At 39.4% G+C, this 17,983-nt stretch overlaps 1 protein-coding gene across 5 annotated transcripts in view; it reads right to left on the bottom strand.

Annotated features, from left to right (window-relative positions):
- Positions 1-17,184, bottom strand: part of LOC139754031 (uncharacterized) — a 34,785-nt gene extending 17,601 nt beyond the window's left edge. For 2 of the 5 annotated variants that reach the window (XM_071671006.1, XM_071671007.1), the window contains exons 1-9: positions 16,461-17,184; positions 13,599-13,788; positions 12,725-12,869; positions 9,779-9,895; positions 8,562-8,656; positions 7,108-7,221; positions 5,199-5,263; positions 1,518-1,579; positions 827-956 (exon numbers count right to left, since the gene is read on the bottom strand). In XM_071671006.1, the coding sequence (XP_071527107.1) occupies positions 827-956; positions 1,518-1,579; positions 5,199-5,263; positions 7,108-7,221; positions 8,562-8,656; positions 9,779-9,895; positions 12,725-12,869; positions 13,599-13,788; positions 16,461-16,748 (1,206 nt within the window). In that variant the 5' untranslated portion in view covers positions 16,749-17,184. Of the gene's footprint in view, positions 1-826; positions 957-1,517; positions 1,580-5,198; positions 5,264-7,107; positions 7,222-8,561; positions 8,657-9,778; positions 9,896-12,724; positions 12,870-13,598; positions 13,789-16,460 lie in introns of those variants that run through there. The other 3 variants (XM_071671003.1, XM_071671004.1, XM_071671005.1) reach the window with 3 other exon arrangements.
- Positions 17,185-17,983: the final 799 nt, after the last annotated feature.

Here is a 17,983-nt window from a genome sequence, read left to right as displayed (position 1 = left end):
GATGATAATCATAATGATAAAATTATCATTATTAAACTGTGTTTCCCATCCATACATTAGAGCTGGGATAAGTGCTCATTCATGAAACTTTCCTGCACCCTCTACACAATTTTTTCACACCAGAGTCTTCAATGTAACTCCAATTTTTATCCTTCACAAGATGCTACTCTCAACTTTAAGTTTCCATATACCACTCATATTATGCACTATACCAAAATAGCTAGACATCAACAACTTACAGTCTCTTACCATGCACATGGATGTTACACCAAAATTAATCCCTTTCAAAAACTAGCCTTCTGTTTATTCATATTCACTTTTAGCATTCTCCTCCTACGTGCCGTATCTTAATGAATCAGTCAACAGTTCCTTTAAACTCTTGGGCTGATTCAGCAAATACAAAGCATTACCTTTGTAAAATAGCTGTTGTAACTTCCATTCTGTTCCTCCATGATTCAGTAATAAACCAATATCCTCCCACTTTATTCTCAAGTAATGCCTAATCCATTACAGCATTAACAACTAAGGTGACATTACACAGTTTTAATGCACTCCCACATTATAGTATCCGAAACCAATAATCCATACTACAACTTATTTTCATACATTTGGTACTTTTGCCTTAAAATATTATATTTTCATTGACAAAATTTTTTCATAAAACAAATGATGAGTAAATGATATAAAACATTTTAGATATCTCTGTTGCTGATGAAGTCAAGTTTGTATTCAAGATAAATGGTCCCTCTACTGTAATTCAATATAATAGAAAGAATGATAAATACAAAAATTTAATAAACTTCTAGCATACCAAAAAAATACTTACACCAATCCACAAAACATTTTGATAAGTAATTGTTACTGAGGAGTTGAAGCTCTCTTCCCACACTTTCTCTCTTGGCAGAAGATCTTTTTCTTCATCCTTCACAGTAAAGTGTACTTTCATCTCCCCAGAACTTTATAAGAGAGAGATAAAATCAAATGAATAACTAAAAAACAATGAAATTTTCACACATTAGAAATATGTATTTCTTAAACTGTTAGGCACCAATTTATGTAACTATAATTGCAACACAATTATTCTAAGCTATTGTATATGTACAATGTGCAAAAGGTTTTTGTTAATTCAAGTGCAATCCTCCAACTTACAACTCTAAATTTATTCCAGAAACACTGCAAGAAAACTTCGATATTCTTCCTTACAGGAGAGATGGCTGCTAAGTGCACTATCATTTGGCATAATCTATGCATTCTTAAAAACACTACACCAGAAAAAGGAAAATCACATCTTATGGTACAAAGCATTAACCAGATTCTTCACTAACAATACCCATCATAATTCATGCACTGTACATCTGCTAGCCATCTCACATAAAGATGCTGAAATTTTACTAGCCTCTAGCTCATGTGGTTACTACTTGTTACCTGAAGTTTGTAACGCTTACCAGGTTGCAAAATCTTTATAAAGTTCATGAAACTAATTTCCCTAATTACTAAAAATTCTCTTGGGATCTCACCTGTTGGGTGGAACAGTGATGTTCAAGTCTTGAAGTCCTTTTTCATGAAGAAACTTGTAGGTCTGAGGAAGGGATGTTAAGTATACACAGTTAATCATATACAAGTCCGTTATCTAAAATCATTAATAAACATTTAGAAGTATTTATGCTGTTACACCTTACCTACCTCGAATCATTAAATATTACTAGAGGATTCTGTCGATCATGCTTAAGAAAGAGTCCACTCTAACAGATCTATGTAATCCATCTGACTGTGGACTCTAATCTTAGGTTATGAAAAGTCTTCAAAATCTTGTATCTTACAGGTTTCATTTCTATATCCTTCTTCAATTCTTCATAAAACATCAAAATATGTGATGAGACGAAAAAACTGGTTTTTCTCAAGGCATAAAGTAAACAGATTATCCAGTATTACATCTTAGTTCAAACTACTGAAAAGGTAGGCATGATGATATTACTTGATAAAGTACGCAAAACGCCAGTCAATCTATCCTGTTAAGACTATACCCAAAAGCATCTTGTCAGAACAGAAAAAATGTTTTAAAATATCATAATTGGCCAAATGTTATGACTGAAAATTTATTTTCTTAAGTCAATTATAACAAGCCATGGCTACATTTATACCAAGTCCAATGGGAACAGTATGAAGTTAACAATAGCAATCAAATGGGGTTTCAAAGCCAGAAAACCTTTCATCCTAACAACAGAGATCAATCTTTCCTCACTCATTCTCTCCATGTGCCCAAACCATTTCAAAACACCCTCTTCTGCTCTCTCAACCACGCTCTTTTTATTTCCACACATCTCTCTTACCCTTACGTTACTCACTCGCTCAAACCACCTCACACCACACATTGTCCTCAAACATCTCATTTCCAGCACATCCATCCTCCTGCGCACATCTCTATCCATAGCCCACGCCTCGCAACCATACAACATTGTTGGAACCACTATTCCTTCAAACATACCCATTTTTGCTTTCCGAGATAATGTTCTCGACTTCCACACATTTTTCAAGGCTCCCAAAATTTTCGCCCCCTCCCCCACCCTATGATCCACTTCCGCTTCCATGGTTCCATCCGCTGACAGATCCACTCCCAGATATCTAAAACACTTCACTTCCTCCAGTTTTTCTCCATTCAAACTCACCTCCCAATTGACTTGACCCTCACCCCTACTGTACCTAATAACCTTGCTCTTATTCACATTTACTCTTAACTTTCTTCTTCCACACACTTTACCAAACTCAGTCACCAGCTTCTGCAGTTTCTCACATGAATCAGCCACCAGCGCTGTATCATCAGCGAACAACAACTGACTCACTTCCCAAGCTCTCTCATCCCCAACAGACTTCATACTTGCCCCTCTTTCCAGGACTCTTGCATTTACCTCCCTAACAACCCCATCCATAAACAAATTAAACAACCATGGAGACATCACACACCCCTGCCGCAAACCTACATTCACTGAGAACCAATCACTTTCCTCTCTTCCTACACGTACACATGCCTTACATCCTCGATAAAAACTTTTCACTGCTTCTAACAACTTGCCTCCCACACCATATATTCTTAATACCTTCCACAGAGCATCTCTATCAACTCTATCATATGCCTTCTCCAGATCCATAAATGCTACATACAAATCCATTTGCTTTTCTAAGTATTTCTCACATACATTCTTCAAAGCAAACACCTGATCCACACATCCTCTACCACTTCTGAAACCGCACTGCTCTTCCCCAATCTGATGCTCTGTACATGCCTTCACCCTCTCAATCAATACCCTCCCATATAATTTACCAGGAATACTCAACAAACTTATACCTCTGTAATTTGAGCACTCACTCTTATCCCCTTTGCCTTTGTACAATGGCACTATGCACGCATTCCGCCAATCCTCAGGCACCTCACCATGAGTCATACATACATTAAATAACCTTACCAACCAGTCAACAATACAGTCACCCCCCTTTTTAATAAATTCCACTGCAATACCATCCAAACCTGCTGCCTTGCCGGCTTTCATCTTCCGCAAAGCTTTTACTACCTCTTCTCTGTTTACCAAATCATTTTCCCTAACCCTCTCACTTTGCACACCACCTCGACCAAAACACCCTATATCTGCCACTCTGTCATCAGACACATTCAACAAACCTTCAAAATACTCATTCCATCTCCTTCTCACATCACCGCTACTTGTTATCACCTCCCCATTAGCATGAAATATAAAAAGTTATGTTAACAAATGAGGCCAGAAAAATCCATCTGGCCTTTGCTCTTGGGATTATTCCTCCTACTTAGGGCAAAGCAACTATGCTATACCATACAAGCGACAGTTCCAAAGGAATCCCCCCACCCTATGACTATCCCCATTTACTGGTTATCTCACCCTATACAGAAATGTTAACTCTATCACATGATACCAGAGAAAGGAGAAAGTGACAGGAGAAATATAGAGAAAGGGTGGTACCGTAGTACAATGAAACATAATTGCTCACAAGCTTCCTGTATGGGAAGAGGATAACACAATTCTTATATTATTGTTCCTTCCCTTGATAGGATCACTGTGTGAGCAGAGAATGGGAAGATATGGACATATGAAGAAAGGGGAGGTCTTTCCTTCTTGAACTTCTTTGCCTCTTTGATGTTACTGCTAAGGAAAGGAAGACTGGTTTCTGGTTTAAGACCAGTTTCACGTATTGAGTGTCTGGGAAGTCTGATCCCATATTTTGAAAGGAGGGTACTATATTAAACACTCAGAAACTTTGGTGGAAAGGAACTTTAGACAATGGATAGGTAAGTAATACAAACCGCTGTAGACAATGGATAGGTAAGTAATACAAACCGCTGTAGATATCAATAAAGTACCAAAAAGAAAATGTGTTCTGCCATGTCATGTTGATTAGGCAAGGATTAGCTTCAGTCAATCTAAATCATGCTGGTAATGTATGTATCTGTAACTGTAAGAGGATGAGAAACGTACATCTAAGAGGTTTCTGTGAGATGTCTGTGGAGTTATGGTAGTAAACATAGTGAAGACTTACAATAATAGGATGATTCACAAAGCAGTTTAGTATTACAAAATGGATTGCTAATTATGTAATGATATGACATGAAGTGGTTGGAATTTACAAGCATACCAGCAAATGAAGAGCACAGATGTGGAAAGAAGATTCATGGTAAAGCTTATGATATAAGACACTGTTAGTCTGAATGAAGACAATATACAACATTATACTGGAAATGGTAAATAAACTAATAACCCAGTGCTGTGGGAATATCAAACTAATAAGGAAGAGGCATTACATACTTGGAGGAGATGTTCACATGGACAAAGGTGAAGGTAACAGTCTGGGTAAACTTACATATGAAGTGATGTGCAGTGACCACAATGCCTTTAAGAGGCTCTACATGGGCCAACCTATTCTGGGGCAAAATCAAGGCATACTTCGTAGACAGATAGAATCAAAATCAATAATAATGGAAATTCATACATTAATCAAATAAGATATCAAATTATACACATACATTCAAATACGGAAAGGACCGACAATCTCTCCATATATCATGCTGTGACACTACTACGCAATCTCATCATCCACAATAAACAAAGCTTTATGTTTCAAGTAACACATACAGTGCATTACAATATGCCTAAGAGCAATCATGTAACACTGACCTTCTCTTTGAGTGATGTGTTCTCATGGCTGTTATGAAATCTCACTGTGACATCCCAAAGATCATCTGCAACCAACAGTTACATAATAGGAAAAAAAAAATCATTAACAAGCAAAACATCCTGTATTATCCTGATAAGTAATTAACTGTTTGGATGGCATGGAGAATAGCTCTAAACTTGTGTACCCTGCCTCTTAAACTTTCTTCATCATAAAATACCACTTTCTAAACTTTCTTCCCTAGCAGAACAGAAGATTGAGCCTTAAATTCCTTGCTAGATCTCTTTTCTGTCAATACTTTTATAAAGTAACACTACAGAAGTGGAGGATTTCCAGTCTCCCACTCCTGCTCCCACAGGGTGGTATTTTTTCTTCCCTAATGACAGGTGAGAGAGAGTGAGCTTGGAAAAAAGGCCTGTGTGCCAAGATATCAAGAGAGACTGAGTGGAGAGTGACAATTGGTGAGAGTAAATAAAACAGTGGGAGTGAAAGAGGAGTGGAAGGTATTTTGTAGAAAGCGAAATGTGGATAATGAGAAACGGTAGTAATTCGAGCAGGGGTTCCCAACTTAGGGCACATGTACCCCGAGGGATATATACATATGGGTCTGAGAGTATAACCATGATGTACAGTGCTGTACAGTGTACACCTTGACTAATGTAGAACACAAGTAATATAGAACACACTCATTACAAATCAGTATAAAATCCTTGTATAGTCTCTTACAGATTTCATACTAAAATAACATAAAATCAATATAATCCTACCTATCAATTTTTGATCCTTAATTTTTTGGGGTACATGGGAACCTGTCAGAATGCCCAAAGGGAACAAAAAGGCTTGGAGCCCCTGAATTAGAGGAATGGAGAAGATAGCTTGCAAGTAAAGAAGAAACAAAATGTGTAAGGATGGCAAGAGCATGGATGGAATGCAAATTACTGGGAGGATTACAAAAGAAAGCAGCAGAATTTCAAGAGGGAGGTATGAAAGCTGAAAAAGAGGCAAATGAGATATAGAAGTGAAAATATCGATCAACTTGAGAATGAAAGATGTTTTGTGAGAAAATGAATTGTGTGAGAAGAGAACAAGCAGAGTGAATAATCTGAAGGACTGTTGAATGTATTTAATGATACGGTGACATAGTGATGTGCATGGGCCAACATGGTTTGTGGAGTAAGAGTCTTGGAAAATAGTGTCATGAAATTGAAGAAGGTAGCAAAAGCCTTGCACAGGTGTGGCAAAGTGGCAGGAGTGGGTGGAATATAGTGAAGTTTCTAAAGAAAGGTGGTGACAGTGTTGCTGATTGGTTAGTCAGGCTTTTCACCATTTGTATGGCCCAATGTGAAATGCCAGAGGACTGACTGAATATGTATATAGTGCTCTAAATAAGAGGGGAAAAAAGTGAACACTTAAATTCCAGAAGCATAATTTTTTAACTATATCTGGTAAGAAGTATTGGAGAGTGGTAAATGAGAGAGTGGTGGCATGCACAGAAAAGCTAACTGGGGATGAGCAATAAAGCTTCAGAATGATAAAAGATGCATGGACCAGATGTTTGCTTTAAAAATATTGGATGAGACATACTTGAAGTGCTCACCGCAGGAAAATCTTGAGTTATGAAGACTAGATTGTGTGAGTTAAGTGTTGTCAAGAATAATGTGTGACAAGGAGAGATTGCATGTATATTGACAGAATACCAGCAATCCACATGTGTGTGAGGCAGAAAGAAACATAGCTATCTGAGTGAAAGGAGGACAACTTGACAATCACTTTAAGTGCTATCCCACTATGCAGCCATCAATAACCCTCTGATACCTAGGTAGGTAGTACCAGTAATATACCTCCCTGTTTGGTGGCTGTCTATCAACTATTACCCACTATTTATTGGTATGATAAATATATATGCATTACCTAATGAAACACAATGCGTTTTATCTATCAGCATGTATCCTACACGACACAGGCACCTGGGAGTACCCCCTGCCATGTGACAGAGGTGACTACACTCCAACCGACCACCACAATCTGCAAAAAATAGGAATAAAGAAAAAAGTACTATGAAGATGGAGCACAATGCAAATAAATTCTATTTAAAGATTTTAAAATAGAGAAAGGTCATAACCATGGATACTAACAGCCTGGTATCCTCCAAACTATATCTCATCTTTAAATGCAATAGGACCACTATACATTCATACTTATGTATCATATCCTGACGAGTCAGGAATGCAAGTATCTATCATTTATGTATCATATCCTGACGAGTCAGGAATAAAAGTATCTATCATTCTCATACTAACCAAAGACATTTATGATCTTTCTGAATGTAATATCTTACAACACATGTTTGACCACCCCGTTATAAGTGAAAATTGAAGATTTATGGAGAAACATTATAAAAAATTTCCAATCAAATATATGAAAGGAAATGAAAGGGGGTTCACATACTGTATCATACTATATGCTGTTATAATTCAACCTTCAACTACTGGTATTTAAAAAAAGGTTTTAGCCCTCATAGGAGGCCCGACAGGTTTGTATAGTTTCATAATGGGCATCTGGCTTTCATAGCTTATGCCTAAAGAGTTCCCCTCAAAGGCAAAACATTTCAAAATCCAGTTTTTGTACTTCTGATAATGATGTCAGATAATTCAACTCTAGCAATTTCTTACTGCTGTTTTTCATGTAAAACATCCATTATTGCATTTCACTCATAAACTTACTTTAACTGCAGTCAAATGCACTGTGCAGTCCTAGCTCATCTAATTCTAAGTTATATGTACTTGAACACAACACATTAACTACCTCTTAAACAAATTTGGATTAAAACAGCTCAAGAATATGTTTCACCTTGAGTTTTACTCCCCTAAATGGCATATTCTGTACTTGATGATTAGTAACTTTCATGTCCCAAACATAATGTGTGTAGTGTTCAATAATAGCGCCTGCAAAACTGCACATGAAAACTTACCTTCTTAATCCACTTGATAATCATAAATTTGTGATACATCATTATTCGTGTAAAACTACTTTTTGTACATGCATTCTTTTGATCCTTCAGCAAATTCTTGGAATCTTTTCAACAACAAGGTGCCCCCAAAGTAACCTTTCTATAGGTAATAATAGACGTGTTCAATCTACACTAAAACATGAAAAAAAAGTGGTGCATATATTCTTCACCCCAGTAATAATGTAGCTATAAGCAATTTCAAATAAATCTACCAAAGTAAGTCCACTCTTTTAATGCGACAAGCCTTAAATTTTAAAGACATATCACTTTCAGTTCGTCAAACAAGGTTATTCATTATATTGTTCATAAGTTAACCTGGACTTCGTTAACTAGCACTGAACTAACTTATGCTCACCTTTACTGTGTTCTGGAGCAGTAGATTCATGGTGCTCACAGTGTTGGCCAAAGTATTCTTCATTACAGACACATAAATTCTTCCCTCCTTGGTACCTACAAGTGACAGAGGTCAATCTAACAAATGTTTAATATCACTAAATTCATTTAATAATTACTTACCTGTACCCAAGTTCATGAATCAATTCATCCTCTATAGAGTTAAGCATCTTATATGCCTTCTATTGCTTCAGCAAAGACATAAATTACAGAAAACTATACGACTATACAGTCTACTACTATTGAATGTTTAAAATCTAATTATTCACTTGCAGCTATAATTTTTTGCCATTTTCACAGCTTCTGTATTAAGTTACAGTGCACTCCTCCATTTTCAAAGTTTTATAATGCAGTCCATCCCAAAACCTGAATCAATAACACATCTCTCTATTATCTTTAATTCCATTCCTATTCATATGGAATAAGGTGCATACAGGCTTTAGTTATACTTTAAAAGGGGCTCTAACATGCAATAACAAATCTAAGTTTTCTTTAGGAGGACCAAATGCAGGTGTATAACCTTATTTTTTGAAAGATGTTGATTGTTTAAAATACAAAAGTATTTGGAACATTGGAGAACAAGTGGAACAATTTTGTCAAGAGTCAGGTTGGTAGGGAACAAATCTTAACAGATGTACAAGTTATCCCATGCAGATGAATGGTTTCATCATGGGGAATGCTGTTGAAGAAGAGTAAGTTTGGTAGATGAACTGGCAATAAAAGAAAAGAAGTTATGTGAAATACTGTAAAGCAAGGAAGAAATCAATCAACGCAGTCAGAAATGTCAGAGGTGCATTTAGAAAAAAATTGGCCAATGAAGACACTTAATCTTGGAGACTTCTATGCCTACAGCATGAGCAAATAACTTGTTTCACTTGTGATACTACGTTTTTTGAGCATGCAGTCAAATCTATTTTCATCTAAGCTAGGTTAAAAAGAAAAAATAAGGAGCCTACAGGTCATATCTATTCATCACAACTTAAATGCACCTGCAGACGGTATTTTACATAGTGAAACCAACTGTTCTAATATGAATCTTATTATTACATATTTATAAACAAAGAAATACCCCTATATAGCAATCTTAATCTTTAATGTTAATATGAGCACCCCTCCCCCCTAAAAAAAAAAAAGCATCATGCCAAGAGAGAGATAAGAAAAAAATGAGATTAAGCTTACTGGCATTGTCCGTGATTGAAGCAGACGTCTGTGTGCGTGGGGTCAGGACAGACACCACCCCACTGACACATCTCTCCAGAAGAGTTGGCAAGACACTGGCACTGGAACTGGTAGAGTCTGTCAGGATTATACCATGCTCAGCCACAACACCAGGATGAAATTCATTTTGCTCCCTTCAATATGCAAGTCATAGCCTGGCATATGCTCATCTTTCCCATTAAAGTTCCTGCATATCTGAGTTCTAGCTTGGTTTGGCAGAAAATGAATAAACAGAGAATATATAACTACACAAAGAATTAAATGTTTTGAGGAACTTGGAAACTGTTCACATTCTAGTAAATATCTGCATCCATATTTCACACAGTATTCAAAAATGATTCATACCTCATTACTCTATACTTCTCTCCTGCTTTTGGCATCTTTTATAGAAACATTTTCCGTTATGAGTGCAGTCATCCAGGTAATCATTTACATACATCAAGAGAAGCAATGGTTCCAAGTTACAGCCCTGTGGAACACCACTGGTAACCCCAACTCAATTCAAGTGGGTACATCTACAATGCATCCATGGTTCCCTTCGGCTCAAGATCCCACTTCTCTACCAACCACCTATGTGGCATAGAGTCAAATGTTTTCTGGTTGCCCACATACACATAATCAAACCATTTCATGCACCACCGTGACTGTTTCTCTGATGCTGTCCTTGTATATGGTATTTTTGTTCTGGTTCATCAAAATTCTTTGGAGGATTATGAATCAGTGTTACTGTTCAATTCTTTCCTACAGTTACTTTCCTCATTATATAGTGTATGAATAAGCTATCCATCAAATATCTTTTGGTTTCCAAGTTTCTTAGCCTGCTTAGGTATACTTCCTGTTTACAAAACTCCATATAGAAGACAATCATTACTGGTCAGTCTCTTAAGTCTTCACTGTATCTTCCATTGCTCTCTGTTTCTTTTATCTCAGAGGTTGCACCTGACCTGCCTACAGCCTCTGGTAGTCTTTTAACAAGTGTTGCTTCATTCTCCACCCTTTCAAAACGTACGTCCCCATATCTCTTCCTCGTTATCAGTACCCATAAATTCCGTTGTTCAGCCCCACAATTTGCTCCTGCTCTCCATTTTTAAGTGTGTGCTATGGACACATTTTTATGTGTGTGTGTGTGTGTGTGTGTGTGTGTGTGTGTGAACAAATGGTGTGAGAGCGAACAATATGATGTTGTGGGTCTAGATGCTGGGTCAGCCCGGGTCATGCCCCGTCACCCTTGACCTTCAACACCTAACCCCATGACATCCTGACCCCGGCCTAGCGTGGATGGCACAGAAGGATGAGGATAGGGTGTAGATTAAAAAGAAAAACGATAGTTAAGACTTGATGGCTCCTAAGGATAGCAAATAAAAAACTGAAGGAATATGCTGGAATATTTAGGATGGATAGTACACACACAATCCAAATGTTGTAATACTCCAGCAAGATAAGAGTTTGAAGTCACCCAAACATACGTCAGCAGCACACAAAACTAACCAGATTATTTTTTCGTAATTATCTTTTTCATTTCTAATAAATTAAAAAAAATATTCCTTGATGTCAAACTGAACCTGAATGATTTTACAATGCGCTGCTTATGGCAGGTATTAGACAAAGCGAGAGTTCCTGTGACTTATTCAATGCAAGGTCAGAGGTGGGGGGTCAAACCTAACCGGTTTCCCCTGCGGTCGCTGACCACCACCACAAGCGTTAATACGAAGACTTCTTAGAACTTCTTCCGCAATGCTTCTAGCCATTGTTGTAACACGCACAAGAAAGAAGGAAATGTTGAAATTCTCGAAGGAGATACAGCAAAGAAGAGATAAACAAAAATAGAGGGAGAGACAAGAAAAAAGTCGCTCTTTTTTTAGTGATAATGACCTGTACTCACTGTAGTGACAAGAGCCTCTACCACCACCAGTAGCTATTAATCACCCCAACAACAGCTACCCGCCACAACCTCTCTCACGACCACAACCATTATTAATAACCAATAATCAGCTATAGAGGAACTACCTGCAACTACCCTCTTCCATACGCACAGCCACACAGCCTTGCAGTCGGCCCACTGTTGTAACGGTTCACGGGCTGACCTCCACCTAGTCTATCACCAGTAGTGAGTGTTCGTTCCTCTGAGTTCTGTTCTATCCATCCCCTTCCCTCCTCAACTACGAATTTTCAAGACATAACTCTATTCACTCCTGCTGACTCGACTCGAGTGTTCTACCTTCACTACATGCCAAACTCTCTCTCTCTCTCTCTCTCTCTCTCTCTCTCTCTCTCTCTCTCTCTCTCTCTCTCTCTCTCTCTCTCTCCTTACTTCTACTGTTTTCCTCAGTTCAGACATCGATTACATACATTCCTCTGCAGTAAAGAAGTAACATGATCAAGTCCACACTGCTTTAAATCCCAGGTTCGTTCCCCCTGTGTAGTAGTCCTCTTCAGTATTTCCCCTCATGAGGTTCCTGTGCCAATCCTCGACTCTGTTAACATACTTGACACTGATTTAACGTCACATATCACGAAAATTTAACAACACTGAAATAGTTAGGCCAAAAATAAAATGAAAATAAAAGGGCCTTGCCACAGTCTTCAGATCTGAGCTACTCAGCTACGAAAACTGCTCCTTCAACATGTCTTCAACACACAGAGTGCGAGATTAAGGTCCTAATGAACCAGAGTCTAACGGATCCAAATGGTCCTATATTCACAGCCATAGCAAAACTCAAAAATAATATATCTTAGAGCAACTTTGACTTTTCAAAATATCAACTTTAATAAACTCGTATTCTGATCCCTAATTCTCTTCAGGAGTCACTATCTGAATTCGATTTCTGTTATTAGTCCCAAGATTATGAACCTGAAAATGTAATGGTTCCCCCTAAAAATGACACACGTTTGGTCACAGATACTTGCCCGTCTTTAGCGTGAAGTTCTGGGAAGCCGTTATAATTACAGTGTTGCAGATAGGCATTCTTGGACATCTCCATGACCAGACGAGGCTCACCATACTTCCAGAGCTCATACGTGATGTTGAACATCCCTCGGCCCAGGTATGCATCTGTCAGGGGCGTGGGAGAACTCATTTAAAAGTTTCTGGCATGTGGCAACTTACGTTCTCTGGCAGCCAATCTCCTCAGGGATGTCAACACTACGTTCGTCACACGAATTGCAACTTTTCCAGGATTTCATGTCCCCTGCTACAATGTAGTTCTCCCTTGCTCAAATCTCTACGATGTTTGGGAGAATAAAAATCCCTTGGGTTATTAGAGGACCTTCAAATCTCTCTTGGTTATTAGGGGATCTAAAAATCTCTTGGTTATGATGGGGCTGCTAACATCATCTGGACATCAAGGTGAGCTCCCATGGTAGGAGGAGGGTAATACACTGTACCTGGGAAGTTAGGAAAGCGAGGACGTTGCTAAAATCCATTGGATGTTATGGGATGTTACAATCTCTCGTACGTTAAGGGATGCCTAAAATCCTATGATGCTTGGGGATGTTACAATCCCTAAGATTTTAAATGTTGAGGGTGTTAAATCCTCGGGATGTTAGAATGGTGTCCAATTTTCAGGGTTGTTTGGAGGTGGTAGAGAGAAGACATGCGAAACCCCTGACCTGTAAACTGTAAGTAAACCAAGTACTTAAATTGTACCGCAAACATGAACCATGTTTTACTGGGAGTAGGCAGAGTCATGCAACAAAAAATCGCAGTGATCATATGGAAGCCAATGTGATACATCAACCGACACTGACCCTCAGCAACAGTACAACAGCCACTGTCCCTTACCATGGTGCAGGCTCAACAGCTCGGGCTTGCTGGGGACAGTAATGTTGACGTAAACAGCGAAGTCGTAGTTCCGGAGGTTGACGCTACGAGCACAGTAGTCAGGGAAGTCATCACACATGTTGTTCACAGTGTGGCTGGTAAGCGTTCTGCTGTCATAGTGCTCGCGAAACTCACTCTCGCACACCCGTACCTGCAACACGTATCGTTAGAACCCAGCGCTCGCACACCCGCTCGCTCAACATGACTATATCCAACACACGCGACCGTAAATGGTTACCCTTTAGCAAATCACGAAAACACACCATAACAGGAAGAGTAAAAGACAAACCACAGAGGGGAATGCTGAAGCAAACCATGTAAGACAGACCAAAGCAAACCAGAGGGATACAATAGACAAGGACAAACATTCTTGTATAAACAAATCTCATTTCACACACACACACACACACACACACACACACAAGAATCATTTACACAGTTCATCTCAAGTTTTGCATCACGGGTTCAAGCCATCAACCACAAAACTCATGTAAGAAATCATCATCATCACTGATCTCAACACCAATGAGATCGTCAGCAAAACATGTTATCATGAAGTGACAACATAATGGCAGCGACAAATGCTGTCAGCAAAATGAATACTGGAACACTAATCACAAAACAGTGACATGAAAAGCCCTCATATTTTGCCATACACTGTGTGGAATATCATCACCCACGTTTTTCAAATCAAGAAAGCAATAATTACAGCCATCAATATCGCCACGCAATCATCAATCCTTTGGCTTCACCATCTTAAAGGTCCCGACAGTGCTAGGCAGTAGCGAGGTTAGGTCAGGGAAGAAATATAACAGCCTACCTCGGTGGTGGGAACATCTCCCACAAACAGGAGCCTTCTGAAATCCCGAGCAAGGTAAATGATGCTGGGTAGAGCGGTGAGGATTTCTCAATCTTGTGGCAGATTACAAAATCCGATAAGGGATGGCAACTTGGCCGGACAGTGTGCAATGTCAGCGTTTGAAGGTTGCCTAAGAAAGGTCACGCCCCTGAGTGGGCACCTCAGGGGCCCACATCGGGGGGCGTGGCGGGAGGCACCTCGGAGGTCATGCTAGGGGCGTGGTACAACACAGGAGGGCGTGGTGAGAGGAACTTCGCGAGTCAGGCTAGAGGGGGAGAGACCTTAGGCATGTTTGTGAGGGTAACGCATACTCGTGTATACAAAGTGAAGTGCATAACAAACAACACACCTTTGAGTAAACCACGCAACACGCACTTAAGAAAGCCAGGTGACACGTGCTTAGGAAACCTTACACACACACACGTACGTTAGCATACGACAACACACGCTGGGGAAGCTGAGCAACAAGTCAAAGCCTGGAAGCACACGGAGCAAGTCGAGCACCACCTCCAAGTCACACCACATCCACAAGTTAAAGCAACACATGAAAACCTTGTAAGTCAAGCCACCTGGCACGGGCCTTGTCTTTTGACGGCTCGTTCCTTTATTGCCTATTATGGTGGGTTACTTGGGTTTAATATCTATCAATTATCAGGGTCATTCAGACCGTCAACGCTGTATTACAATCACCAACCCAAAAATTTGACATTGTTTAGCCAAAACTACATGATTCATCTGGGCTTTGGTAACTATATATAAAATGCTGGTCCCCTATTTAGTTGTAGGACCTAATTTCTTATGGATTAGTAGAATATATAAAGGAGAAATGATCTATTCCATAGAACGTTACTCATTTTCCTACAGTTCGATGTGAACGAGGAATATGATCAGGGAATGTGAGTGGTTAGTCGTAAAAGTAGGAAAGGCCAGTTGCAGAAACCAACAGAATCTTTGAGAGCCCCATCTAGCTTCCCCTATTTCCCGATATTGATAATGTTTTTCAAGTAACACACGAAATACACGAACGGAACTGAAATTAGTTGCCTTCCGCCTTAATGGCAAAGAGAGGTTGCTAGATACGTGTGCCTTCCATGAGACGAAGCGTAAACAATCAGCAGAAAAAAAAAAATATCTGGATATTAATACATTTAGAAAGCAAAAGACTGTAAGCACGCGACCATAACAATTACACAATTACAGTTTTCAAACAATATCGTTCTTCTGATGTTTGAAAATGTCTACTGCTTAGGGAATCCGGGTAGAGTTTTGACCGGGTGCAGCCGATTTCTTTGCGTTTTTTCCGTCACACTAAGCACACATTTTCCCCAGAGTATTTTTCAGTCCACACCCCAAGCGACGTAAAATCCTAGAACCACTCCCAATTTAAATTTATCCTATCGAATAAATCAAGCCATCTCAGAAATATCAAAATCCAGGGAATAATATGGCAGTACTTAATAAACAACCATCTAGATTTAAATGTTGAAGTCATGAATCTAAAACTTCCTCGGTGAGATGAAAATAAAGGACTAGACAAGTGTCTTTCGTCAATCAGACAATACTAGGCCAATCTTCAACCCGACAGTTTGACGCTTACAGAAACACTTGATCAACAAAACAATGGCTTTGATTATCCATTTGTTTATCGTCAGTGGTGTTCGCTTCTGACGTGGAGACACGAGCACCTCCAAGAATATCAAGGTACACTTCGTAAACCTCAAAGTGCCGGGTTGAGGAGAGAACTTGAGATTCCCACCATGAAACGAACGATATGTATCCAATTCACACATCAGAAACACCTTGTCAATATACAATACGTCAGATATGAACCTCCTAACCTAAAAAACAAATATATATATTTGGATTTTGACACCACATAAAGCTCATACACTTAACTGCGTAATGAGATGTAAAATGATTTTATATTTTGCATAAAAAAGAGGTCTTCCTCGGCGTCCACTTACCTGCACATGCTTGAGGTAATACTCGTGCAAATGCAATGTTACGATGTCCAAGAAATCCTCAAGGTCGAGGAAGTAGGCCAGGAAAGTGTATGGAAATTCAATCTCGTCACAGCACAGCCCAGGGTGCAGGAAGCCAATTTTGGGGTTATTGGTGAGGGAGATGCTCACCTCGCACAAGTGCTTGTCTTCACAACCGGTTGTGGAGGTGGCGGCCACGGAAATGACAGACGCCACCCACACTGCACCTCTCCACCATTCACTACCCGCCATTGGTTCCGTCTTGGTCATCCTTCAAGTTTAGCACAGTCACCGGCGTAAGGGATCAAGGAATACTTTATGTAAGTATCCTTCTCTCCCTCTCTCTCTCTTTGTCCGAGAGATACACTCAAAGATGATGGGACGCAAAGGTGCCAAACAAAAGTTAAATTCTTCGACAAATGTCAAAACGCAATCGAACGAGGAAGGGCTACTGTAAGATGAGACTGGCGTCCAACCTCAAGCCTTCCAGGAGTAATACTGAGCCCTGGCCAACCAACGGTCACAGAGGCGGTGCGTACTGCGTAGTTCACCAGTCGACAACCTGACCCACACAAAAACAAAACTATTAGTTCGCCGAAACGAATAAGACCGTGAGGCACTGAGTGAAGTAAACCTGTATTCGTGCAGCGGAGGGAACGTTCGTATCGATAAAGAAAGGTTCTGATGGTTGCCGTCTAAGAGCGTGTCTTGGCGCTGCAGCTTGCAGGGTAAATAGTGAGAAGGCAACACTGCCCGAGGAAAAAGACCGCATCCGAAACATGCTGACTTATGTAACACTATGTGGATGTTGAGCTTCGACTTGTTACTGCTTCTGAACGCGTGTCGGAGTTTTAAGTAGGTCGTGCACAGGCGCACACGCAACTATTTTCACGCACACGTACGTAGTATGAAGGAAATCGTAAAGATAATAAGGTAGTTTAAGAGATGGGGGTTCCATGACTAAATGTCATGCCCTTAATTAATAAATGAGCATATTACGCATAACCATTCGGCAAAACATTCTTATGATTACATATGTAGTAATTATACATACACGAAGCTAACACATGTGGAGAATCGTTTACACTTCATGATATTCACCTCACCTTATCTTACCGTATATGACCCACAGTTGATTCATTCCTTTCATAAGATACACAACTGATTTACTTCGGCATCTTAAGAATCTGTATAACACTTTATTGTTCAAGAAACAACGAGGCTTTACCACCTCTCGGCTTAAGAGTTATACCAGGTTAGCTCGCAACAGTGCCACTCGCTAGCATTTACTCAAATTATGATTTAGCCCAAATATGGCAGTTTGAATCATGAGTACAAGTGTTTGTCACGCAGTGATAACAGTAAGAGCTGCTTCATGACATCAACTGCGTTAGTGTCATAAGTTGTGAAGTTATGAATTACAAACTGTGTATTGCAAAGTTCATGGAATACTTTGGTTAAGTTTTACTTACAGCATCCGAGTCCTGGTTGGTCGGTTAGCTATT

This window comes from Panulirus ornatus, chromosome 16 (assembly GCF_036320965.1).
Source record: "Panulirus ornatus isolate Po-2019 chromosome 16, ASM3632096v1, whole genome shotgun sequence".
Lineage (NCBI taxonomy): Eukaryota > Metazoa > Arthropoda > Malacostraca > Decapoda > Palinuridae > Panulirus > Panulirus ornatus.
Note: the sequence above shows the minus strand (reverse complement) of the source record. Positions and strands in the feature narration are given on the sequence as shown.